The following is a 23,673-nucleotide window of genomic DNA, read 5'->3' as shown; positions in this document are numbered from 1 at the left end:
TTCTGGTTTGACAATGTTCTTGTTATGTAAAATTGTTCCATTATCAAACCTGATTTTTGGAAACTCACATATTTGAACAAGAAGATTTATCATCCCAGGAGCTAACTGACCCTCCAGTGTGGTTACGTGGCTTGTATATTGTTCAACTGAAACTGGAGTGACCACATTGTGTAACATGAGTTCTATATATTGTGAGGGCTTGCAGCTCCAAATCAGAACTCAGAGCAGCTCGCCGCTGTGTTTGTTCTCCGTCTGCAGATGAAATAAAGCTTTGCTCTTTGCCATTTGCCAGAGTCTCAGCCTGATCTGTTATCCTACAGATTTTTGTCCACGTAGGCACAAGTTAAATTTAAAAAAGTATTGTATTTTATTTAACCCAAAACAGACACTTAGGTAAAAATGACCAAATTGGGCCCATAAAAGAGGTCAAAGTAACAGAAATCAACTCAGACAGACAAACAGAACTATCTAAATGAAATACAAAGAGGAAACATAAGTACTGGCTGATCAGGTTACATAGAAGACAAAGGGGAGAACACACAGAAACCTAACTGAAGCATGTGCGGAGGTTTCTGTGTTGTTTTCCCATCACTACTAAATCCAAGATTTAAAGAAACAATATAAGTGAGGTGAGACTGACTGAACAATTGTGTGTGGTGTGATTGAATGTTACCACATTTGTGTGTCTGAACCTGCAGCCATCACACAAGTGCAAGAAAATTTTGTTGAATCCAACATTCCATTCTTGACTCCCTTCTTCCTGCTGCTTTATAAAAAGACAGGCTCTGCTACAGGGAATCAGAACCCATGGTAAACACCTTGGAGAAGCGGTTTGCTATGTTCTCTAATTCTGCAGAAGCTTGGTTGAAAACTCATAAACGTTGTCTGTGGTTCTTTCCTAGTATTTAGGTAAACAAAATACCTATCAGACAAGAAATGATTTTTTTCATTCATTTGTTGTTTTATTTTTTCATTTCTGAGGCAGAGAAAGCTCCATTAGGGAGGTCAAGGTCAGGTGAGAAAAAAACCCTATTAATTTATGACAGTTCTACAAACCTCTAGAACAAACTGATGGAGATGTAAAAATAAAATTACATCTGAGAGGAAATTTGATCAAATGTTATTTCATGATATTCTAGGCTTATTAAGCCCAGTTGTGTTTCTTATCCACTCCATGTAATCACACACATCCATGCTAAAAACTGGATTCCGAAATGCATAATTCTTTCCTCTGCTAGAAATCACACCAACAATCTTCTTGTTGAACACCACTCCTCCACCAGAGTCACCCTGCAGGAAAGTTTATAACAATATATTTATGTTGTAAAACAGAAAGTTTTCCTTTATCTGTGGGGAAATATTGAAGAAACAAACTTACAAAGTTAGCATCCTTGTTCTGTGCTTCAGCAAGGAATTCATGCCCAGATTTAATCGAATAGAAAAAACCAGTAACTTTCAAGTCGACACACTGAAGATGTGGTGTAATACCACTAGCACGGAGTGCTGCAGAGAAACATGAGAATCATAAAAGTTCTTCTCTTAATCTTCTCTGTACAGACAGAAACAAAGATTTTATTCTCAAAACTTCAATATTTCTCTCACATCGCTGATGATTGCGGCTGGTTGTCGGTGGTCCCTCTCCTGCCAGCTGAACTGTAGCACCACTGCAACACAATTAGGATAAATGTCAAAAATGATGACAATGTAGAAAATGAATAATTAGGAGGAACAATGAAAGAACAGAAAATAAATCCATGAAGGATTTCATCCACAGACACAGGAGTGTCCACCTCCAGTCCTCAGTGACGGTGTCCTGTGTCCTTCATATGTCCTGGTCCAACACACCTGAGCTAAACAGGTTCTGGTTCTGCTGGTGGCCTGATTACCTGACTCAGGTGTGCTGAAGCAGAGGCAGCAGGACCGGAGAAGTGGAGACAGAAAACCTGAAGTCATGTTTTTGACCAGAGAAAGACTTACATTCTAAGACGATTATTGCATCTTGGTAGCTGAGCAGGACGGATATTTCTTACTGGTCTCTGAAGCTTCAGCAACATGATGTCATGCCGTTTATGCCATTGGTTAAGATAAATCACAGGATTGTGTTGGATTATTTGTTTCTGCTGTGTAGCAGTCCGTGGATGAACTCCTAACGTTGCTTTGGTAGTCCTGCAGAACGGGTTAGATTATAATGAACACATAGAAAACCTGATCATCTGCAGATAAAACTGTCTGAATGACTCTTTCCTACCATCCTGGCTCCGACTTCCAGCAGTGAGCTGCAGTCAGGATCCACTCAGGGTGGATCAGAGATCCTCCACACAATCTCTTATGATTACCATTCCTGCCCTCCAGCCGAACATGATAAAGACGCTCCGTGTCATCACAGTTTTGACCTGCAATGATTCTCTTGTGCAGAGAAACATGTGAGTTCATTGAAACACCTGAAGAGGAAAAAAAGAGGACTTTATTCAGAAATTAGGAGCAAACATGGCTGAAGGAACAGAAAAAGGATGAACAGATAAAGATTGAAATGCATCACAAATTATTTACAATAAAGTTTATGTCTGACAAAGAATTAGAGGGAAGTTGGAGAGTCACAGAGAGCAGCAGCCTCCCTGGAACCAGTAGGAAGTGTCTCCAGTATGCCCAGTGTTTCCAGTGTGTCTGACTCACCCAGCCCCAGCAGCAGCAGCAGAACCTTCAGCAGAGCCATTGCTGGTCCAGCTTCCTGTGAATGTCTGCAGTCTTGCAGGCCTGCTTTTAAACTCTGTTCACAACTTCCTGCTGGGCAGGAAGCCACCAATCACAGTACGTGCACTGATCTGTCCAATCACAGGACGGACACTGATCTGTCCAATCACAGGACGGACACTGATCTGTCCAATGACAGGACAGACAGTGATTTCTGGTGTCGTCTTTCTAAAGAAACTTGAAAAAAGTTCTTATTCCATTGACAGATTATTTCACTAATAAAACATTTCCCCCTCCTGTAACTTAAATAATTAGCAAATGAAACAATCACCTGGTCATCAATATTAAGGAATTGACTCAAACCAAGTAGCTCCTATATTTTGTTACAAAGTTACTTATATGGTAGTTATGCCTTTTCTTAAGTGAACTGAGAGGTTTGCACTAGAAACTAGACTAAAAATAATTGGTAAATTTTCTGTTTTTGCACAAGCTTGCAGTGAGTTTTGCACAACGGAAAACTCGATTGTAAGCTGGAGCAAAAAAATTGATTTTCTGAAGGTATAGAGACTCCTTGTTTCCATGTTGATGTCTATTTTATTTTGATTGTTTTTTACAAAAAAAACTGTTTGGCTTCCAATGTACAAGAGAACACACAAAAACCTAACTGAAGCATGTGCCGAGGTTTCTGTGTTGTTTTCCCATCATTACTAAATCCAAGATTTAAAGAAACAATAGAAGTGAGGTGAGACTGACTGACCAATTGTGTGTGGTGTGATTGAATGTTACCACATTTGTGTGTCCATACCTGCAGCCATCACACAAGTGCAAGAAAATTTAGTTAAATCCAATATGGGAGGCAGATGAAAAAGCATATCAACCATATCAGGAATATTCAGTCCCTCCTTCTACTGTAGAAAACTCTTGCAGCTAAAAAAATATATATTGTGCCATAAAGCAACTCTGAAAGACTAAGACTATTGATGTAGTTCCCAAATAACAACTTTGTATTTGGAGAAATTACAGCTGATCACCTGTCCACTAAAGTGGACGTCATGCAGTAACGGCCAGCAGCCCTGAGTGTTGCAAAACCCTGGGCACAACCCATAAAGGTGATACAAATGTGTCACATTTGTGGGAGTAATTAAACATGATAAAACATGGCTGAAACCAATGGGTAAAAACATACCAAATTCAATGATTCTCCTTACAGTAGCAAGAGAAGTGGGCCTGCTGTATTTTGGTATTAATAAATGAATTCATGATTTCAACCCACTGACTGTTCTTCAACCTCGTACATCAAGAACTTAACATGGAGGCAGGATTATTCTCTGCAATGCAAACCTTTTTTTCTGTTCAATCTGATGTAATATCGATGAAAAACGTTGAATCAAAATAGTATTTAATGATATATTTTGTCAATACTAACATCTTTTTACTTTTTCCAGATGTTACTATAAACTTGACAGAGAACTTCTGTCATATTTAAACTTTTATAAAACAAGTTGTGATTTCTTACAAGTTTTACGTAATAAACGTAATTTAAATTTAATTTCAACAGTGAAAGTAAAATAAAAATTAAATTAACATTGACACGTTGCTTTACTGCAATAGAGGAAAATTTTCTATCATTTTTATGTGAAAAATGTGGCAACAAGAAGCTACCATTAATTAGTTATATCTGGTTTTACATATTTCCTTGAAACTTCTATTTCATTCCTGATTTTGACTTTTAAATTGTTTTTAAGTATTGAACTTTTTATTTCCTTTATTAAAAAGTCATGCTATTATTTATTTTTAAGATGTTTTATTTCATTTTTTCTTAATTGTTGAATTATGTGACTGCTGTTTCATTATGGTTGTGTACAGCTCTTTGGTCTTGGAGTTTAAAGTTCACTACAACTATATCTGGAATAGCAACTCCAGAGCTGCAGAGTTTAGATGCTCTATGTTCATTTCTGATGTAAAATAAAGCCCAAAAAAACTGAATAAATAAATTACTTCTGGCGTTTCTCGTCATGTGATTTAAAACTCATGTCATGTTTGTAGACTCTGTTCAGGAAAAATATCAAGTGAACAAACTGAACCATGAATGTAAAGACGATCAGACAGTGTTAGAATAATTATGTTTTGTTATCATTCTTACATAAGTAGATACCAGTTTGTTTTTCATTTAAAGGGTTAGAATTCACACCCCAGAGAGGAGGAATTTGTTAAACCGTGTGAAAGACAAAACTTTGCTTTTTCCCTAAACCTTGAAGTTGCAGCTGTTTCTTATCTTGGGTTACTCCTTAAACTGCTTGTTTGTAGAATTTAGTTCTTCCTTGTTTCAGAATAGGCTTCCGATGATTTATTACCTCCACATTCCATTCTTGACTCCCTTCTTCCTGCTGCTTTATAAAAAGACAGGCTCTGCTACAGGGAATCGGAACCCATGGTAAACACCTTGGAGAAGCGGTTTGCTATGTTCTCTAATTCTGCAGAAGCTTGGTTGAAAACTCATAAACGTTGTCTGTGGTTCTTTCCTTGTATTTAGGTAAACAAAATACCTATCAGACAAGAAATTATTTTTTTCATTCATTTATTGTTTTATTTTTTCATTTCTGAGGCAGAGAAAGCTCCATTAGGGAGGTCAAGGTCAGGTGAGAAAAAAAAAACCTTTTAATTTATCACAATTCTACAAACCTCTAGAACAAACTGATGGAGATGTAAAAATAAAATTACATCTGAGAGGAAATTTGATGAAATGTTATTTCATGATATTTTAGGCTTATTAAGCCCAGTTGTGTTTCTTATCCACTCCAAGTAATCACACACATCCATGCTAAAAACTGGATTCCGAAATGAAACACTCTTTCCTCTGCTAGAAATCACACCAACAATCTTCTTGTTGAACACCACTCCTCCACCAGAGTCACCCTGCAGGAAAGTTTATAACAATATATTTATGTTGTAAAACAGAAAAGTTTTCCTTTGTCTGTGGAGAAATATTGAAGAAACAAACTTACAAAGTACGCATCCGTGTTCTGTGCTTCAGCAAAGAATTCATGCCCAGATGTAATCGTAAAGAAAAAACCAGTAACTTTCATGTCGACACACTGAAGATGTGGTGGAAGAGAAGCACCGAATGCTGCAGAGAAACATGAAAATCATAAAAGTGTTCTTCACTAAACCTTCTCTGTATAGACAGAAACAAAGATTTTACTCTCATAACTTCAATATTTCTCTCACAGAGTGAATTATTGGGGCTGGTTGTCATTAGTCCTTCTCCTGCCAGCTGAACTGTAGCACCACTGAAACACAATTAGGATAAATGTCAAAAATGATGACAATGTAGAAAGTGAATAATTAGGAGGAACAATGAAAGAACAGAAAATAAATCCATGAAGGATTTCATCCACAGACACAGGAGTGTCCACCTCCAGTCCTCAGTAACGGTGTCTTGCATCCTTCACATGTCTCTGGTCCAACACACCTGAGCTAAACAAGTTCTGGTTCTGCTGGTGGCCTGATTACCTGACTCAGGTGTGCTGAAGCAGAGGCAGCAGGACCAGAGAAGTGGAGACAGAAAACCTGAAATCATGTTTTTGACCAGAGAAAGACTTACATCGTAATACGATTAGTGCACCTTGGTAGACGAACAGGACGGATATTTCTTACTGGCCTCTGAAGCTTCAGCAACATGATGTCATGCTGGTAATGCCATTTGTTAACATAAATCACAGGATTGTGTTGGATTATTTGTTTCTCCTGTGTAGCAGTCCGTGGATGAACTCCTAACTTTGCTGTGGTAGTCCTGCAGAACAGGTTAGATTATAATGAACACATAGAAAACCTGATCATCTGCAGATAAACTGTCTGAATGACTCTTTCCTACCATCCAGGCTCCGACTTCCAGCAGTGAGCTGCAGTCAGGATCCACTGACGGTGGATCAGAGATCCTCCACACAAGCTCATATGAGTATCATTGTCGAACTCCAGCCGAACATGATAAAGACGCTCCGTGTCATTACAGTTTTGACCTCCAATGATTCTCTTGTACAGAGAAACATGTGAGTCCATTGAAACACCTGAAGAAGAAAAAAAAGAGGACTTTATTCATAAATCAGGAGCAAACATGGCTGATGGAACAGAAAAAGGATGAACAGATAAAGATTGAAAAGCATCAGAATCTACATGAAATGAAGTTTATGTCTGACAAAGAATCAGAGAGAAGTTTGAGAGTCACAGAGAGCAGCAGCCTCCCTGGAACCAGTAGGAAGTGTCTCCAGTATGCCCAGTGTTTCCAGTGTGTCTGACTCACCCAGCCCCAGCAGCAGCAGCAGAACCTTCAGCAGAGCCATTGCTGGTCCAGCTTCCTGTGAATGTCTGCAGTCTTGCAGGCCTGCTTTTAAACTTTGTTCACAACTTCCTGCTGGACAGGAAGCCACCAATCACAGGACGGACACTGATATGTCCAATGAGAGGATGGACAGTGATCTGTCCAATGACAGGATGGACAGTGATTTTTGGGGTCATCTGCATACATAGGAACTTTAACAACTCATCTTTCTAAAGAAACTTAAAAAATGTTCTTATTCCATTGATATATTATTTTACAAATAAAACATTTACCCCAAAAACCTAACTGAAGCATGTGCCGAGGTTTCTGTGTTGTTTTCCCATCATTACTAAATCCAACATTTAAAGAAACAATAGAAGTGAGGTGAGACTGACTGAACAATTGTGTGTGGTGTGATTGAATGTTACCACATTTGTGTGTCTGTACCTGCAGCCATCACACAAGTGCAAGAAAATTTAGTTAAATCCAATATGGCAGACAGATGAAAAAGCATGTCAACCATATCAGGAATATTAAGTCCCTCCTTCTACTGTAGAAAACTCTTGCAGCTAAAAAATATATATTGTGACATAAAGCAACTCCGAAAGACTAAGACTATTGATGTAGTTCCCAAATAACAACTTTGTATTTACAGAAATTACAGCTGGTCACCTGTCCACTAAAGTGGACGTCATGCATCAGTGGCAATATTTTGACAGGTATTTATTGATGTCATTACTCTGACTATAGATCTACAATATGCTCCATTTCCAGCAAATATTTTGGCTGTAAAAACATTCTGAAATTTCAGTTCTTTACTTGAAGATTTAAGGAAATAAGTGATTGTTGCCATTTTATTTTGTAACAAATTAAGCTTTATTGTGGTTTTTAAAAGACTATTTAATTTATATGTAGATGTTTTCATTACATATATTCATTCCAAACTGACCACAATGGACAGAGTGACATTAAAGTCCATTGCATTACCATTGGACTTCCATTGTGGTAGAAGTGTGGACCCAAATGCAGCAGGCAGGAAAAATTAAAGTTCTGTTGTAGATTTAATTTAAAAAATCAAACTTATAAAAAAACAAAGTCCACGGAACAAAAATAAACCCAAACCAGAGACATGAAGAGACCATGAGGAAACCAGGAAGAAGGGAGAGAAGCAGTGGGGTGGAGCAACAACACGAACCAGCCAGTAACAGTCTGTGATTTGACTAACTAGAGATGTGATTACATATTCATCTGCTACTGAAAACATAAACATGTTTTATGTGGCTAAATGTTAGTTTGGTGTAAAGTGGAGCTAATATACTAACAAAGATCAAGTTAAAGAAGAACATGAAAAAATAGAAAAAACATCCTGCTTCTACGTTTTGAAAAATAAAATGATTAATGGAACTAAAATGTCCTTCTTAGAAGAAACTATGAATCTTGTAACTTTATAGACCAAAAATGTTACAAGAAATTCATAAGGAACACACTGTTATGGACAAAAGGACTCTTTGTCTTTTCTGCTTTATCTGCTCACATGCACACAGCTGTATACTGAAATAACCATAACATTTAAGACTGGTGACAGTCACACATGAAATAAACTGATTAAGGCAGAACATCACCTTAGAGAGGAACCAGAATGAGGAGAAAATAAAGCAGAACTCATGCTACAATATTTGCTTGACTTGGAGTCACCCCTAAGGTGAGCAACAGATCAATTCCACCTTTAAGTTTTAATGCAATAAAATTTGGTCTACTAACATGGGATGAATATTTAAATGATATTGTTCAAGATTAGCTTTTCTCCCTAGTTTGGTTTGTAATGTATGAGTTTATAGAAGAGTCAACAAGTTTAAATAATCAACTATATTAAGACCAAAATGCAGCATTGGACCGTTGCCATGTTTGTTTGTGGGACAACAGTTTCTGATTCCTTCTGTAGGTTTTTATCAAAGCTGTGCCCTAAAGATGGTGTTCCCTAATATGTCATTTCCTTTATCCTTTCATGTGTATATATGCACGTGTGTGGGGAGGGTGGTGGATAGGGGGCGGGGGGTGGAATGCGTGTGTGTTTGTGTAAAAATGAGCATGCAAGCAGCTAAAAGAGAGAGGAAAACAGAATAATTTATTCCTAACAGCCCCCCTGATGGGGAGGCACAGACACCACCCCGCCAAAATCATTAAGTGTGGTTCATGTGGATGCTAAGCTAAAATATGGCGGACCGTTCTTTCAAACCATTGCATTGTCCCGTGGCTCCACACACAGAATGCCACGTCTCCAATAACGGCCAGCAGCCCTGAGTGTTGCAAAACCCTGGGCACATCCCATAAAGGTGATACAAATGTGTCACATTTGTGGGAGTAATTAAACATGATAAAACATGGCTGAAACCAATGGGTAAAAACATACCAAATTCAATGATTCTCCTAACAGTAGCAAGAGAAGTGGGCCTGCTGTATTTTGGTATTAATGAATTAATTCATGATTTCAACCCACTGACTGTTCTTCAACCTCATACATCAAGAACTTAACATGGAGGCAGGATTATTCTCTGCAATGCAAACCTTTTTTTCTGTTCAATCTGATGTAATATCGATGAAAAACCTATCAAAATAGTATTTAATGATATATTTTGTCAGTACTAACATCTTTTTACTTTTTCCAGATGTTACTATAAACTTGACAGAGAACGTCTGTCATATTTAAACTTTTATAAAACAAGTTGTGATTTCTTACAAGTTTTACGTAATAAACGTAATTTAAATTTAATTTCAACAGTGAAAGAAAATTAAAATTAACATTGACACGTTGCTTTACTGCAATAGAGGAAAATTTTCTATCATTTTTATGTGAAAAATGTGGCAACGAGAAGCTACCATTAATTAGTTATATCTGGTTTTACATATTTCCTTGAAACTTCTATTTCATTCCTGATTTTGACTTTTAAATTGTTTTTAAGTATTGAACTTTTTATTTCCTTTATTAAAAAGTCATGCTATTATTTATTTTTAAGATGTTTTATTTCATTCTTTGTTAATTGTTGAATAATGTGACTGCTGTTTCATTATGGTTGTGTACAGCTCTTTGGTCTTGGAGTTTAAAGTTCACTACAACTAAATCTGGAATAGCAACTCCAGAGCTGCAGAGTTTAGATGCTCTATGTTCATTTCTGATGTAAAATAAAGCCAAAAAAACTGAATAAATAAATTACTTCTGGTGTTTCTCGTCATGTGATTTAAAACTCATGTCATGTTTGTAGACTCTGTTCAGGAAAAATATCAAGTGAACAAACTGAACCATGAATGTAAAGACGATCAGACAATGTTAGAATAATTATGTTTTGTTATCATTCTTACATAAGTAGATACCAGTTTGTTTTTCATTTAAAGGGTTAGAATTCACACCCCAGAGAGGAGGAATTTGTTAAACCGTGTGAAAGACAAAACTTTGCTTTTTCCCTAAACCTTGAAGTTGCAGCTGTTTCTTATCTTGGGTTACTCCTTAAACTGCTTGTTTGTAGAATTTAGTTCTTCCTTGTTTCAGAATAGGCTTCTGATGATTTATTACCTCAACATTCCATTCTTGACTCCCTTCTTCCTGCTGCTTTATAAAAAGACAGGCTCTGCTACAGGGAATCAGAACCCATGGTAAACACCTTGGAGAAGCGGTTTGCTATGTTCTCTAATTCTGCAGAAGCTTGGTTGAAAACTCATAAACGTTGTCTGTGGTTCTTTCCTTGTATTTAGGTAAACAAAATACCTATCAGACAAGAAATTATTTTTTTCATTCATTTATTGTTTTATTTTTTCATTTCTGAGGCAGAGAAAGCTCCATTAGGGAGGTCAAGGTCAGGTGAGAAAAAAAAAACTTTTAATTTATCACAATTCTACAAACCTCTAGAACAAACTGATGGAGATGTAAAAATAAAATTACATCTGAGAGGAAATTTGATGAAATGTTATTTCATGATATTTTAGGCTTATTAAGCCCAGTTGTGTTTCTTATCCACTCCAAGTAATCACACACATCCATGCTAAAAACTGGATTCCGAAATGAAACACTCTTTCCTCTGCTAGAAATCACACCAACAATCTTCTTGTTGAACACCACTCCTCCACCAGAGTCACCCTGCAGGAAAGTTTATAACAATATATTTATGTTGTAAAACAGAAAAGTTTTCCTTTGTCTGTGGAGAAATATTGAAGAAACAAACTTACAAAGTACGCATCTGTGTTCTGTGCTTCAGCAAAGAATTCATGCCCAGATGTAATCGTAAAGAAAAAACCAGTAACTTTCATGTCGACACACTGAAGATGTGGTGGAAGAGAAGCACCGAATGCTACAGAGAAACATGAAAATCATAAAAGTGTTCTTCACTAAACCTTCTCTGTATAGACAGAAACAAAGATTTTACTCTCATAACTTCAATATTTCTCTCACAGAGTGAATTATTGGGGCTGGTTGTTGTTAGTCCTTCTCCTGCCAGCTGAACTGTAGCACCACTGAAACACAATTAGGATAAATGTCAAAAATGATGACAATGTAGAAAATGAATAATTAGGAGGAACAATGAAAGAACAGAAAATAAATCCATGAAGGATTTCATCCACAGACACAGGAGTGTCCACCTCCAGTCCTCAGTAACGGTGTCCTGCGTCCTTCACATGTCTCTGGTCCAACACACCTGAGCTAAACAAGTTCTGGTTCTGCTGGTGGCCTGATTACCTGACTCAGGTGTGCTGAAGCAGAGGCAACAGGACTGGAGAAGTGGAGACAGAAAACCTGAAATCATGTTTTTGACCAGAGAAAGACTTACATCGTAATACGATTATTGCACCTTGGTAGACGAACAGGACGGATATTTCTTACTGGCCTCTGAAGCTTCAGCAACATGATGTCATGCTGGTAATGCCATTTGTTAACATAAATCACAGGATTGTGTTGGATTATTTGTTTCTCCTGTGTAGCAGTCCGTGGATGAACTCCTAACTTTGCTGTGGTAGTCCTGCAGAACAGCTTAGATTATAATGAACACATAAAAAACCTGATCATCTGCTCATAAAACTGTCTGAATGACTCTTTCCTACCATCCAGGCTCCGACTTCCAGCAGTGAGCTGCAGTCAGGATCCACTGACGGTGGATCAGAGATCCTCCACACAAGCTCATATGAGTATCATTGTCGAACTCCAGCCGAACATGATAAAGACGTTCTGTGTCATTACAGTTTTGACCTCCAATGATTCTCTTGTACAGAGAAACATGTGAGTTCATTGAAACACCTGAAGAAGAAAAAAAAGAGGACTTTATTCATAAATCAGGAGTAAACATGGTTGATGGAACAGAAAAAGGATGAACAGATAAAGATTGAAAAGCATCACAATCTATATGAAATGAAGTTTATGTCTGACAAAGAATCAGAGGGAAGTTTGAGAGGCACAGAGAGCAGCAGCCTCCCTGGAACCAGTAGGAAGTGTCTCCAGTATGCCCAGTGTTTCCAGTGTGTCTGACTCACCCAGCCCCAGCAGCAGCAGCAGCAGCAGAACCTTCAGCAGAGCCATTGCTGGTCCAGCTTCCTGTGAATGTCTACAGTCCTGCACCAGCTTTTAAACTTTGTTCACAACTTCCTGCTGGGCAGGAAGCCACCAATCACAGTACGGGCACTGATCTGTCCAATCACAGGACGGACACTGATCTGTCCAATCACAGTACGGGCACTGATCTGTCCAATCACAGGATGGACACTGATATGTCCAATGACATGATGGACAGTGATTTTTGGGGTCATCTGCATACATAAGAACTTTAGTAACTCATCTTTCTAAAGAAATTTGAAAAAAGTTCTTATTCCATTGATAGATTATTTCACTAATAAAACATTTTATTAGTGCACAGCTGTTAGCACAGAGACCACTGTCTAAGAAAAGCACAACACATCACAAAGGACACTTCTCACCCCGGGCATTCTCTGTTCACACTGCTGCCTTCAGGCAGAAGATACAGAGCAATCAGAACAAGAACCAATCGTCTCAGAGACAGTTTCTACCCAATAGCCATAACAAAACTAAATGCAATCAAAAACAACCATGAATCATCATAAATGATGTATGTGAGAATGTGGCTGTTCTTATTTAGTGTTTTTTTTTGTTTGTTTGTTTGATTTTTGCCAGTTGTTTGTTGATTCTTGCGTTGTGTGTGAATTGTGAGACAGTTATTTTTTGTTTTTGGGATGTGCACTGACTGATGGCACCTTTTGAATTTCGTTGTTCTTGTGACAATGACAATAAAGATTTATCTTATCTTATCTATCGTATCATTTACCCCTCCTGTAACTTAAATAATTAGCAAATTAAACAATAACCTGGTCATCAATATTAAGGAATTGACTTAAACCAAGTAGCTCCTATATTTTGTTACAAAGTTATTTATATGGTAGATTTGCCTTTTCTTAAGTGAACTGAGAGGTTTACACTAGAAACTAGACTAAAAATAATTGGTAAATTTTCTGTTTTTGCACAAGCTTGCAGTGAGTTTTGCACAACGGAAAACTTGATAAAATATAACTGATTTTCTGAAGGAAGAGAGACTCCTTGTTTCCATGTTGATGTTTATTTTATTTTATTTTTTTACAAAAAAACTGTTTGGCTTCCAATGTACAAGTTTTGAAAACTGCCTTTGCATAATTTTTTTAGGAGATTTTTTTGGGAAGTGAAACAGCAGCTTCATTGATTCATACTGATGCATGCAACGTGAAGTGGGTAAGAAAGAAAATCTGGTTTCTCTTTGGTTGCTATAAATAATGAAGTTTTCACTGGTTGAATGACATCTGTTAACTGTTTAACTGTTAACTGTTTTCCAAAAGTGTGAGAGAAAACGTTTGTGAAGTAAAAATAGTTTATTATGTCTCTTAACAATTTTGATTAATTCTTTTACTCATTTAACCACATTAGTGTTGTTCAACCTGTTAAAGTATGTAGGCTAGAGAGTTTCTGCAGAACCAGTCAGAGGGGTCCCTGCAGCCACTGCAGCAGGCTGATAGCGACAGCAAGACGCCAGAATTTGTTAACAGAAAAGAACAGATAGTTTAGATAGAAGCTCTGAGGCTTAAGAAGTTTCTCTATGGAAAATCACCAGCTCAAAGTGTTAAGAGTTTGGTGCACCTGCTGGATATTCTGGTTTGACAATGTTCTTGTTATGTAAAATTGTTCCATTATCAAACCTGATTTTTGGAAACTCACATATTTGAACAAGAAGATTTATCATCCCAGGAGCTAACTGACCCTCCAGTGTGGTTACGTGGCTTGTATATTGTTCAACTGAAACTGGAGTGACCACATTGTGTAACATGAGTTCTATATATTGTGAGGGCTTGCAGCTCCAAATCAGAACTCAGAGCAGCTCGCCGCTGTGTTTGTTCTCCGTCTGCAGATGAAATAAAGCTTTGCTCTTTGCCATTTGCCAGAGTCTCAGCCTGATCTGTTATCCTACAGATTTTTGTCCACATAGGCACAAGTTAAATTTAAAAAAGTATTGTATTTTATTTAACCCAAAACAGACACTTAGGTAAAAATGACCAAATTGGGCCCATAAAAGAGGTCAAAGTAACAGAAATCAACTCAGACAGACAAACAGAACTATCTAAATGAAATACAAAGAGGAAACATAAGTACTGGCTGATCAGGTTACATAGAAGACAAAGGGGAGAACACACAGAAACCTAACTGAAGCATGTGCGGAGGTTTCTGTGTTGTTTTCCCATCACTACTAAATCCAAGATTTAAAGAAACAATATAAGTGAGGTGAGACTGACTGAACAATTGTGTGTGGTGTGATTGAATGTTACCACATTTGTGTGTCTGAACCTGCAGCCATCACACAAGTGCAAGAAAATTTTGTTGAATCCAACATTCCATTCTTGACTCCCTTCTTCCTGCTGCTTTATAAAAAGACAGGCTCTGCTACAGGGAATCAGAACCCATGGTAAACACCTTGGAGAAGCGGTTTGCTATGTTCTCTAATTCTGCAGAAGCTTGGTTGAAAACTCATAAACGTTGTCTGTGGTTCTTTCCTAGTATTTAGGTAAACAAAATACCTATCAGACAAGAAATGATTTTTTTCATTCATTTGTTGTTTTATTTTTTCATTTCTGAGGCAGAGAAAGCTCCATTAGGGAGGTCAAGGTCAGGTGAGAAAAAAACCCTATTAATTTATGACAGTTCTACAAACATCTAGAACAAACTGATGGAGATGTAAAAATAAAATTACATCTGAGAGGAAATTTGATCAAATGTTATTTCATGATATTCTAGGCTTATTAAGCCCAGTTGTGTTTCTTATCCACTCCAAGTAATCACACACATCCATGCTAAAAACTGGATTCCGAAATGCATAATTCTTTCCTCTGCTAGAAATCACACCAACAATCTTCTTGTTGAACACCACTCCTCCACCAGAGTCACCCTGCAGGAAAGTTTATAACAATATATTTATGTTGTAAAACAGAAAGTTTTCCTTTATTTGTGGGGAAATATTGAAGAAACAAACTTACAAAGTTAGCATCCTTGTTCTGTGCTTCAGCAAGGAATTCATGCCCAGATTTAATTGAATAGAAAAAACCAGTAACTTTCATGTCGACACACTGAAGATGTAGTGTAATACCACTAGCACGGAGTGCTGCAGAGAAACATGAAAATCATAAAAGTTCTTCTCTTAATCTTCTCTGTACAGACAGAAACAAAGATTTTATTCTCAAAACTTCAATATTTCTCTCACATCGCTGATTATTGCGGCTGGTTGTCGTTAGTCCATCTCCTGCCAGCTGAACTGTAGCACCACTGAAACACAATTAGGATAAATGTCAAAAATGATGACAATGTAGAAAATGAATAATTAGGAGGAACAATGAAAGAACAGAAAATAAATCCATGAAGGATTTCATCCACAGACACAGGAGTGTCCACCTCCAGTCCTCAGTGACGGTGTCCTGCATCCTTCACATGTCTCTGGTCCAACACACCTGAGCTAAACAGGTTCTGGTTCTGCTGGTGGCCTGATTACCTGACTCAGGTGTGCTGAAGCAGAGGCAGCAGGACCGGAGAAGTGGAGACAGAAAACCTGAAGTCATGTTTTTGACCAGAGAAAGACTTACAACGTAAGACGATTATTGCATGTTGGTAGCAGAGCAGGACGGATATTTCTTACTGGTCTCTGAAGCTTCAGCAACATGATGTCATGCTGCTGATGCCATTGGTCAACATAAATCACAGGATTGTGTTGGATTATTTGTTTCTGCTGTGTAGCAGTCCGTGGATGAACTCCTAACGTTGCTGTGGTAGTCCTGCAGAACAGGTTAGATTATAATGAACACATAGAAAACCTGATCATCTGCAGATGAAACTGTCTGAATGACTCTTTCCTACCATCCTGGCTCCGACTTCCAGCAGTGAGCTGCAGTCAGGATCCACTCAGGGTGGATCAGAGATCCTCCACACAAGGTCGTATGAGTACCATTGTCGCCCTCCAGCCGAACATGATAAAGACGCTCCGTGTCATTACAGTTTTGACCTCCAATGATTCTCTTGTACAGAGAAACATGTGAGTTCATTGAAACACCTGAAGAGGAAAAAAAGAGGACTTTATTCAGAAATTAGGAACAAACATGGCTGATGGAACAGAAAAAGGATGAACAGATAAAGATTGAAAAGCATCACAATTTATTTACAATAAAGTTTATGTCTGACAAAGAATCAGAGGGAAGTTTGAGAGTCACAGAGAGCAGCAGCCTCCCTGGAACCAGTAGGAAGTGTCTCCAGTATGCCCAGTGTTTCCAGTGTGTCTGACTCACCCAGCCCCAGCAGCAGCAGCAGAACCTTCAGCAGAGCCATTGCTGGTCCAGCTTCATGTGAATGTCTGCAGTCTTGCAGGCCTGCTTTTAAACTCTGTTCACAACTTCCTGCTGGGCAGGAAGCCACCAATCACAGTACGGGCACTGATCTGTCCAATCACAGGATGGACACTGATATGTCCAATGACATGATGGACAGTGATTTTTGGGGTCATCTGCATACATAAGAACTTTAGTAACTCATCTTTCTAAAGAAACTTGAAAAAAGTTCTTATTCCATTGACAGATTATTTCACTAATAAAACATTTTATTAGTGCACAGCTGTTAGCACAGAGACCGCTGTCTAAGAAAAGCACAACACATCACAAAGGACACTTCTCACCCCGGGCATTCTCTGTTCACACTGCTGCCTTCAGGCAGGAGATACAGAGCAATCAGAACAAGAACCAATCGTCTCAGAGACAGTTTCTACCCAATAGCCATAACAAAACTAAATGCAATCAAAAACAACCATGAATCATCATAAATGATGTATGTGAGAATGTGGCTGTTCTTATTTAGTGTTTTTTTTTGTTTGTTTGTTTGATTTTTGCCAGTTGTTTGTTGATTCTTGCGTTGTGTGTGAATTGTGAGACAGTTATTTTTTGTTTTTGGGATGTGCACTGACTGATGGCACCTTTTGAATTTCGTTGTTCTTGTGACAATGACAATAAAGATTTATCTTATCTTATCTATCGTATCATTTACCCCTCCTGTAACTTAAATAATTAGCAAATTAAACAATAACCTGGTCATCAATATTAAGGAATTGACTTAAACCAAGTAGCTCCTATATTTTGTTACAAAGTTATTTATATGGTAGTTTTGCCTTTTCTTAAGTGAACTGAGAGGTTTACACTAGAAACTAGACTAAAAATAATTGGTAAATTTTCTGTTTTTGCACAAGCTTGCAGTGAGTTTTGCACAACGGAAAACTTGATAAAATATAACTGATTTTCTGAAGGAAGAGAGACTCCTTGTTTCCATGTTGATGTTTATTTTATTTTATTTTTTTACAAAAAAACTGTTTGGCTTCCAATGTACAAGTTTTGAAAACTGCCTTTGCATAATTTTTTTAGGAGATTTTTTTGGGAAGTGAAACAGCAGCTTCATTGATTCATACTGATGCATGCAACGTGAAGTGGGTAAGAAAGAAAATCTGGTTTCTCTTTGGTTGCTATAAATAATGAAGTTTTCACTGGTTGAATGACATCTGTTAACTGTTTAACTGTTAACTGTTTTCCAAAAGTGTGAGAGAAAACGTTTGTGAAGTAAAAATAGTTTATTATGTCTCTTAACAATTTTGATTAATTCTTTTACTCATTTAACCACATTAGTGTTGTTCAACCTGTTAAAGTATGTAGGCTAGAGAGTTTCTGCAGAACCAGTCAGAGGGGTCCCTGCAGCCACTGCAGCAGGCTGATAGCGACAGCAAGACGCCAGAATTTGTTAACAGAAAAGAACAGATAGTTTAGATAGAAGCTCTGAGGCTTAAGAAGTTTCTCTATGGAAAATCACCAGCTCAAAGTGTTAAGAGTTTGGTGCACCTGCTGGATATTCTGGTTTGACAATGTTCTTGTTATGTAAAATTGTTCCATTATCAAACCTGATTTTTGGAAACTCACATATTTGAACAAGAAGATTTATCATCCCAGGAGCTAACTGACCCTCCAGTGTGGTTACGTGGCTTGTATATTGTTCAACTGAAACTGGAGTGACCACATTGTGTAACATGAGTTCTATATATTGTGAGGGCTTGCAGCTCCAAATCAGAACTCAGAGCAGCTCGCCGCTGTGTTTGTTCTCCGTCTGCAGATGAAATAAAGCTTTGCTCTTTGCCATTTGCCAGAGTCTCAGCCTGATCTGTTATCCTACAGATTTTTGTCCACATAGGCACAAGTTAAATTTAAAAAAGTATTGTATTTTATTTAACCCAAAACAGACACTTAGGTAAAAATGACCAAATTGGGCCCATAAAAGAGGTCAAAGTAACAGAAATCAACTCAGACAGACAAACAGAACTATCTAAATGAAATACAAAGAGGAAACATAAGTACTGGCTGATCAGGTTACATAGAAGACAAAGGGGAGAACACACAGAAACCTAACTGAAGCATGTGCGGAGGTTTCTGTGTTGTTTTCCCATCACTACTAAATCCAAGATTTAAAGAAACAATATAAGTGAGGTGAGACTGACTGAACAATTGTGTGTGGTGTGATTGAATGTTACCACATTTGTGTGTCTGAACCTGCAGCCATCACACAAGTGCAAGAAAATTTTGTTGAATCCAACATTCCATTCTTGACTCCCTTCTTCCTGCTGCTTTATAAAAAGACAGGCTCTGCTACAGGGAATCAGAACCCATGGTAAACACCTTGGAGAAGCGGTTTGCTATGTTCTCTAATTCTGCAGAAGCTTGGTTGAAAACTCATTAACGTTGTCTGTGGTTCTTTCCTAGTATTTAGGTAAACAAAATACCTATCAGACAAGAAATGATTTTTTTCATTCATTTGTTGTTTTATTTTTTCATTTCTGAGGCAGAGAAAGCTCCATTAGGGAGGTCAAGGTCAGGTGAGAAAAAAACCCTATTAATTTATGACAGTTCTACAAACATCTAGAACAAACTGATGGAGATGTAAAAATAAAATTACATCTGAGAGGAAATTTGATCAAATGTTATTTCATGATATTCTAGGCTTATTAAGCCCAGTTGTGTTTCTTATCCACTCCAAGTAATCACACACATCCATGCTAAAAACTGGATTCCGAAATGCATAATTCTTTCCTCTGCTAGAAATCACACCAACAATCTTCTTGTTGAACACCACTCCTCCACCAGAGTCACCCTGCAGGAAAGTTTATAACAATATATTTATGTTGTAAAACAGAAAGTTTTCCTTTATTTGTGGGGAAATATTGAAGAAACAAACTTACAAAGTTAGCATCCTTGTTCTGTGCTTCAGCAAAGAATTCATGCCCAGATTTAATCGAATAGAAAAAACCAGTAACTTTCATGTCGACACACTGAAGATGTAGTGTAATACCACTAGCACGGAGTGCTGCAGAGAAACATGAAAATCATAAAAGTTCTTCTCTTAATCTTCTCTGTACAGACAGAAACAAAGATTTTATTCTCAAAACTTCAATATTTCTCTCACATCGCTGATTATTGCGGCTGGTTGTCGTTAGTCCATCTCCTGCCAGCTGAACTGTAGCACCACTGAAACACAATTAGGATAAATGTCAAAAATGATGACAATGTAGAAAATGAATAATTAGGAGGAACAATGAAAGAACAGAAAATAAATCCATGAAGGATTTCATCCACAGACACAGGAGTGTCCACCTCCAGTCCTCAGTGACGGTGTTCTGCATCCTTCATATGTCCTGGTCCAACACACCTGAGCTAAACAGGTTCTGGTTCTGCTGGTGGCCTGATTACCTGACTCAGGTGTGCTGAAGCAGAGGCAGCAGGACCGGAGAAGTGGAGACAGAAAACCTGAAGTCATGTTTTTGACCAGAGAAAGACTTACAACGTAAGACGATTATTGCATGTTGGTAGCAGAGCAGGACGGATATTTCTTACTGGTCTCTGAAGCTTCAGCAACATGATGTCATGCTGCTGATGCGATTGGTCAACATAAATCACAGGATTGTGTTGGATTATTTGTTTCTCCTGTGTAGCAGTCCGTGGATGAACTCCTAACGTTGCTGTGGTAGTCCTGCAGAACAGGTTAGATTATAATGAACACATAGAAAACCTGATCATCTGCAGATGAAACTGTCTGAATGACTCTTTCCTACCATCCTGGCTCCGACTTCCAGCAGTGAGCTGCAGTCAGGATCCACTCAGGGTGGATCAGAGATCCTCCACACAAGGTCGTATGAGTACCATTGTCGCCCTCCAGCCGAACATGATAAAGACGCTCCGTGTCATTACAGTTTTGACCTCCAATGATTCTCTTGTACAGAGAAACATGTGAGTTCATTGAAACACCTGAAGAGGAAAAAAAGAGGACTTTATTCAGAAATTAGGAACAAACATGGCTGATGGAACAGAAAAAGGATGAACAGATAAAGATTGAAAAGCATCACAATTTATTTACAATAAAGTTTATGTCTGACAAAGAATCAGAGGGAAGTTTGAGAGTCACAGAGAGCAGCAGCCTCCCTGGAACCAGTAGGAAGTGTCTCCAGTATGCCCAGTGTTTCCAGTGTGTCTGACTCACCCAGCCCCAGCAGCAGCAGCAGAACCTTCAGCAGAGCCATTGCTGGTCCAGCTTCATGTGAATGTCTGCAGTCTTGCAGGCCTGCTTTTAAACTCTGTTCACAACTTCCTGCTGGGCAGGAAGCCACCAATCACAATACGGGCACTGATCTGTCCAATCACAGGATGGACACTGATATGTCCAATGACATGATGGACAGTGATTTTTGGGGTCATCTGCATACATAAGAACTTTAGTAACTCATCTTTCTAAAGAAACTTGAAAAAAGTTCTTATTCCATTGACAGATTATTTCACTAATAAAACATTTTATTAGTGCACAGCTGTTAGCACAGAGACCGCTGTCTAAGAAAAGCACAACACATCACAAAGGACACTTCTCACCCCGGGCATTCTCTGTTCACACTGCTGCCTTCAGGCAGGAGATACAGAGCAATCAGAACAAGAACCAATCGTCTCAGAGACAGTTTCTACCCGATAGCCATAACAAAACTAAATGCAATCAAAAACAACCATGAATCATCATAAATGATGTATGTGAGAATGTGGCTGTTCTTTAGTGGGTTTTTTTGTTTGTTTGATTTTTGCCAGTTGTCTGTTGATTCTTGCGTTGTGTGTGAATTGTGAGACAGTTATTTTTTGTTTTTGGGATGTGCACTGACTGATGGCACCTTTTGAATTTCGTTGTTCTTGTGACAATGACAATAAAGATTTATCTTATCTTATCTATCATATCATTTACCCCTCCTGTAACTTAAATAATTAGCCAATTAAACAATAACCTGGTCATCAATATTAAGGAATTGACTTAAACCAAGTAGCTCCTATATTTTGTTACAAAGTTATTTATATGGTAGTTTTGCCTTTTCTTAAGTGAACTGAGAGGTTTACACTAGAAACTAGACTAAAAATAATTGGTAAATTTTCTGTTTTTGCACAAGCTTGCAGCGAGTTTTGCACAACGGAAAACTTGATAAAATATAACTGATTTTCTGAAGGAAGAGAGACTCCTTGTTTCCACGTTGATGTTTATTTTATTTTATTTTTTACAAAAAAACTGTTTGGCTTCCAATGTACAAGTTTTGAAAACTGCCTTTGCATAATTTCTTTAGGAGTTTTTTTTGGGAAGTGAAACAGCAGCTTCATTGATTCATACTGATGCATGCAACGTGAAGTGGGTAAGAAAGAAAATCTGGTTTCTCTTTGGTTGCTATAAATAATGAAGTTTTCACTGGTTGAATGACATCTGTTAACTGTTTAACTGTTAACTGTTTTCCAAAAGTGTGAGAGAAAACGTTTGTGAAGTAAAAATAGTTTATTATGTCTCTTAACAATTTTGTTTAATTCTTTTACTCATTTAACCACATTAGTGTTGTTCAACCTGTTAAAGTATGTAGGCTAGAGAGTTTCTGCAGAACCAGTCAGAGGGGTCCCTGCAGCCACTGCAGCAGGCTGATAGCGACAGCAAGACGCCAGAATTTGTTAACAGAAAAGAACAGATAGTTTAGATAGAAGCTCTGAGGCTTAAGAAGTTTCTCTATGGAAAATCACCAGCTCAAAGTGTTAAGAGTTTGGTGCACCTGCTGGATATTCTGGTTTGGCAATGCTCTTGTTATGTAAAATTGTTCCATTATCAAACCTGATTTTTGGAAACTCACATATTTGAACAAGAAGATTTATCATCCCAGGAGCTAACTGACCCTCCAGTGTGGTTACGTGGCTTGTATATTGTTCAACTGAAACTGGAGTGACCACATTGTGTAACATGAGTTCTATATATTGTGAGGGCTTGCAGCTCCAAATCAGAACTCAGAGCAGCTCGCCGCTGTGTTTGTTCTCCGTCTGCAGATGAAATAAAGCTTTGCTCTTTGCCATTTGCCAGAGTCTCAGCCTGATCTGTTATCCTACAGATTTTTGTCCACATAGGCACAAGTTAAATTTAAAAAAGTATTGTATTTTATTTAACCCAAAACAGACACTTAGGTAAAAATGACCAAATTGGGCCCATAAAAGAGGTCAAAGTAACAGAAATCAACTCAGACAGACGAACAGAGGTATCTAAATGAAATACAAAGAGGAAACGTAAGTACTGGCTGATCAGGTTACATAGAAGACAAAGGGGAGAACACACAGAAACCTAACTGAAGCATGTGCCGAGGTTTCTGTGTTGTTTTCCCATCACTACTAAATCCAAGATTTAAGGAAACAATAGAAGTGAGGTGAGACTGACTGAACAATTGTGTGTGGTGTGATTGAATGTTACCACATTTGTGTGTCTGAACCTGCAGCCATCACACAAGTGCAAGAAAATTTTGTTGAATCCAAAATGGCAGACAGATGAAAAAGTTTAAAGTTCACTACAACTAAATCTGGAATAGTAACTCCAGAGCTGCAGAGTTTAGATGCTCTATGTTCATTTCTGATGTAAAATAAAGCCAAAAAAAACCTGAATAAATAAATGACTTCTGGTGTTTCTCGTCATGTGATTTAAAACTCAGGTCATGTTTGTAGACTCTGTTCAGGAAAAATATCAAGTGAACAAACTGAACCAT

General features: G+C 37.9%; 4 protein-coding genes and 1 long non-coding RNA gene across 5 annotated transcripts; all 5 read right to left on the bottom strand.

Moving 5' to 3' along the window:
* Nucleotides 1–948: 948 nt before the first annotated feature.
* Nucleotides 949–2,689, bottom strand: LOC111608708 (snake venom serine protease BITS01A-like). Its single transcript, XM_023334578.1, has 6 exons — nucleotides 2,674–2,689; nucleotides 2,249–2,441; nucleotides 1,978–2,166; nucleotides 1,603–1,664; nucleotides 1,379–1,503; nucleotides 949–1,290 (listed from the first exon to the last, which is right to left on the bottom strand). The coding sequence occupies exons 2-6, from the start codon at nucleotides 2,431–2,433 to the stop codon at nucleotides 1,126–1,128; spliced, it is 726 nt and encodes a 241-aa protein (XP_023190346.1). The 5' UTR covers nucleotides 2,434–2,441; nucleotides 2,674–2,689; the 3' UTR covers nucleotides 949–1,125.
* Nucleotides 2,690–5,274: 2,585 nt separating this feature from the next.
* LOC111608727 lies at nucleotides 5,275–5,953 on the bottom strand. Its single transcript, XR_002752821.1, has 3 exons — nucleotides 5,920–5,953; nucleotides 5,697–5,818; nucleotides 5,275–5,607 (listed from the first exon to the last, which is right to left on the bottom strand). It is a non-coding gene; the product is annotated as an uncharacterized LOC111608727 (long non-coding RNA).
* Nucleotides 5,954–10,800: 4,847 nt separating this feature from the next.
* On the bottom strand, nucleotides 10,801–12,539 carry LOC111608701 (anionic trypsin-1-like). The gene is made up of 6 exons (XM_023334530.1): nucleotides 12,524–12,539; nucleotides 12,098–12,290; nucleotides 11,848–12,015; nucleotides 11,451–11,512; nucleotides 11,228–11,349; nucleotides 10,801–11,138 (listed from the first exon to the last, which is right to left on the bottom strand). The coding sequence occupies exons 2-6, from the start codon at nucleotides 12,280–12,282 to the stop codon at nucleotides 10,974–10,976; spliced, it is 702 nt and encodes a 233-aa protein (XP_023190298.1). The 5' UTR covers nucleotides 12,283–12,290; nucleotides 12,524–12,539; the 3' UTR covers nucleotides 10,801–10,973.
* A 2,587-nt stretch (nucleotides 12,540–15,126) lies between these two features.
* LOC111608703 (anionic trypsin-2-like) lies at nucleotides 15,127–16,909 on the bottom strand. The gene is made up of 6 exons (XM_023334536.1): nucleotides 16,853–16,909; nucleotides 16,428–16,620; nucleotides 16,157–16,345; nucleotides 15,781–15,842; nucleotides 15,557–15,681; nucleotides 15,127–15,468 (listed from the first exon to the last, which is right to left on the bottom strand). The coding sequence occupies exons 1-6, from the start codon at nucleotides 16,890–16,892 to the stop codon at nucleotides 15,304–15,306; spliced, it is 774 nt and encodes a 257-aa protein (XP_023190304.1). The 5' UTR covers nucleotides 16,893–16,909; the 3' UTR covers nucleotides 15,127–15,303.
* A 2,488-nt stretch (nucleotides 16,910–19,397) lies between these two features.
* Nucleotides 19,398–21,179, bottom strand: LOC111608702 (anionic trypsin-2-like). Its single transcript, XM_023334535.1, has 6 exons — nucleotides 21,123–21,179; nucleotides 20,698–20,890; nucleotides 20,427–20,615; nucleotides 20,052–20,113; nucleotides 19,828–19,952; nucleotides 19,398–19,739 (listed from the first exon to the last, which is right to left on the bottom strand). The coding sequence occupies exons 1-6, from the start codon at nucleotides 21,160–21,162 to the stop codon at nucleotides 19,575–19,577; spliced, it is 774 nt and encodes a 257-aa protein (XP_023190303.1). The 5' UTR covers nucleotides 21,163–21,179; the 3' UTR covers nucleotides 19,398–19,574.
* Nucleotides 21,180–23,673: the final 2,494 nt, after the last annotated feature.

The sequence above is a fragment of the Xiphophorus maculatus genome, chromosome 5, assembly GCF_002775205.1.
Source record: "Xiphophorus maculatus strain JP 163 A chromosome 5, X_maculatus-5.0-male, whole genome shotgun sequence".
Lineage (NCBI taxonomy): Eukaryota > Metazoa > Chordata > Actinopteri > Cyprinodontiformes > Poeciliidae > Xiphophorus > Xiphophorus maculatus.
The sequence above is the reverse complement of the archived record's forward strand: the minus strand, read 5'-3'. Positions and strand labels throughout refer to the sequence as shown.

Coding starts and splice junctions, on each gene's coding strand:
- LOC111608702 (XM_023334535.1), bottom strand. CDS start 21,162: ATGGCTCTGCTGAAGGTTCTGCTGCTGCTGCTGGGGCTGG. Junction 20,891..21,122: donor GCTGCTGCTGCTGGGGCTGG/GTGAGTCAGACA, acceptor TTTCCTCTTCAG/GTGTTTCAATGAACTCACAT. Junction 19,740..19,827: donor AGAACAAGGATGCTAACTTT/GTAAGTTTGTTT, acceptor ACTTTCCTGCAG/GGTGACTCTGGTGGAGGAGT.
- LOC111608703 (XM_023334536.1), bottom strand. CDS start 16,892: ATGGCTCTGCTGAAGGTTCTGCTGCTGCTGCTGGGGCTGG. Junction 16,621..16,852: donor GCTGCTGCTGCTGGGGCTGG/GTGAGTCAGACA, acceptor TTTCCTCTTCAG/GTGTTTCAATGAACTCACAT. Junction 16,346..16,427: donor TGGAAGTCGGAGCCAGGATG/GTAGGAAAGAGT, acceptor CCTGTTCTGCAG/GACTACCACAGCAACGTTAG.
- LOC111608708 (XM_023334578.1), bottom strand. CDS start 2,433: ATGAACTCACATGTTTCTCTGCACAAGAGAATCATTGCAGGTCAAAAC. Junction 2,167..2,248: donor TGGAAGTCGGAGCCAGGATG/GTAGGAAAGAGT, acceptor CCCGTTCTGCAG/GACTACCAAAGCAACGTTAG. Junction 1,504..1,602: donor CAGCCGCAATCATCAGCGAT/GTGAGAGAAATA, acceptor GTTTCTCTGCAG/CACTCCGTGCTAGTGGTATT.
- LOC111608701 (XM_023334530.1), bottom strand. CDS start 12,282: ATGAACTCACATGTTTCTCTGTACAAGAGAATCATTGGAGGTCAAAAC. Junction 12,016..12,097: donor TGGAAGTCGGAGCCTGGATG/GTAGGAAAGAGT, acceptor GCTGTTCTGCAG/GACTACCACAGCAAAGTTAG. Junction 11,513..11,847: donor CGTCCTGTTCGTCTACCAAG/GTGCAATAATCG, acceptor ATTGTGTTTCAG/TGGTGCTACAGTTCAGCTGG.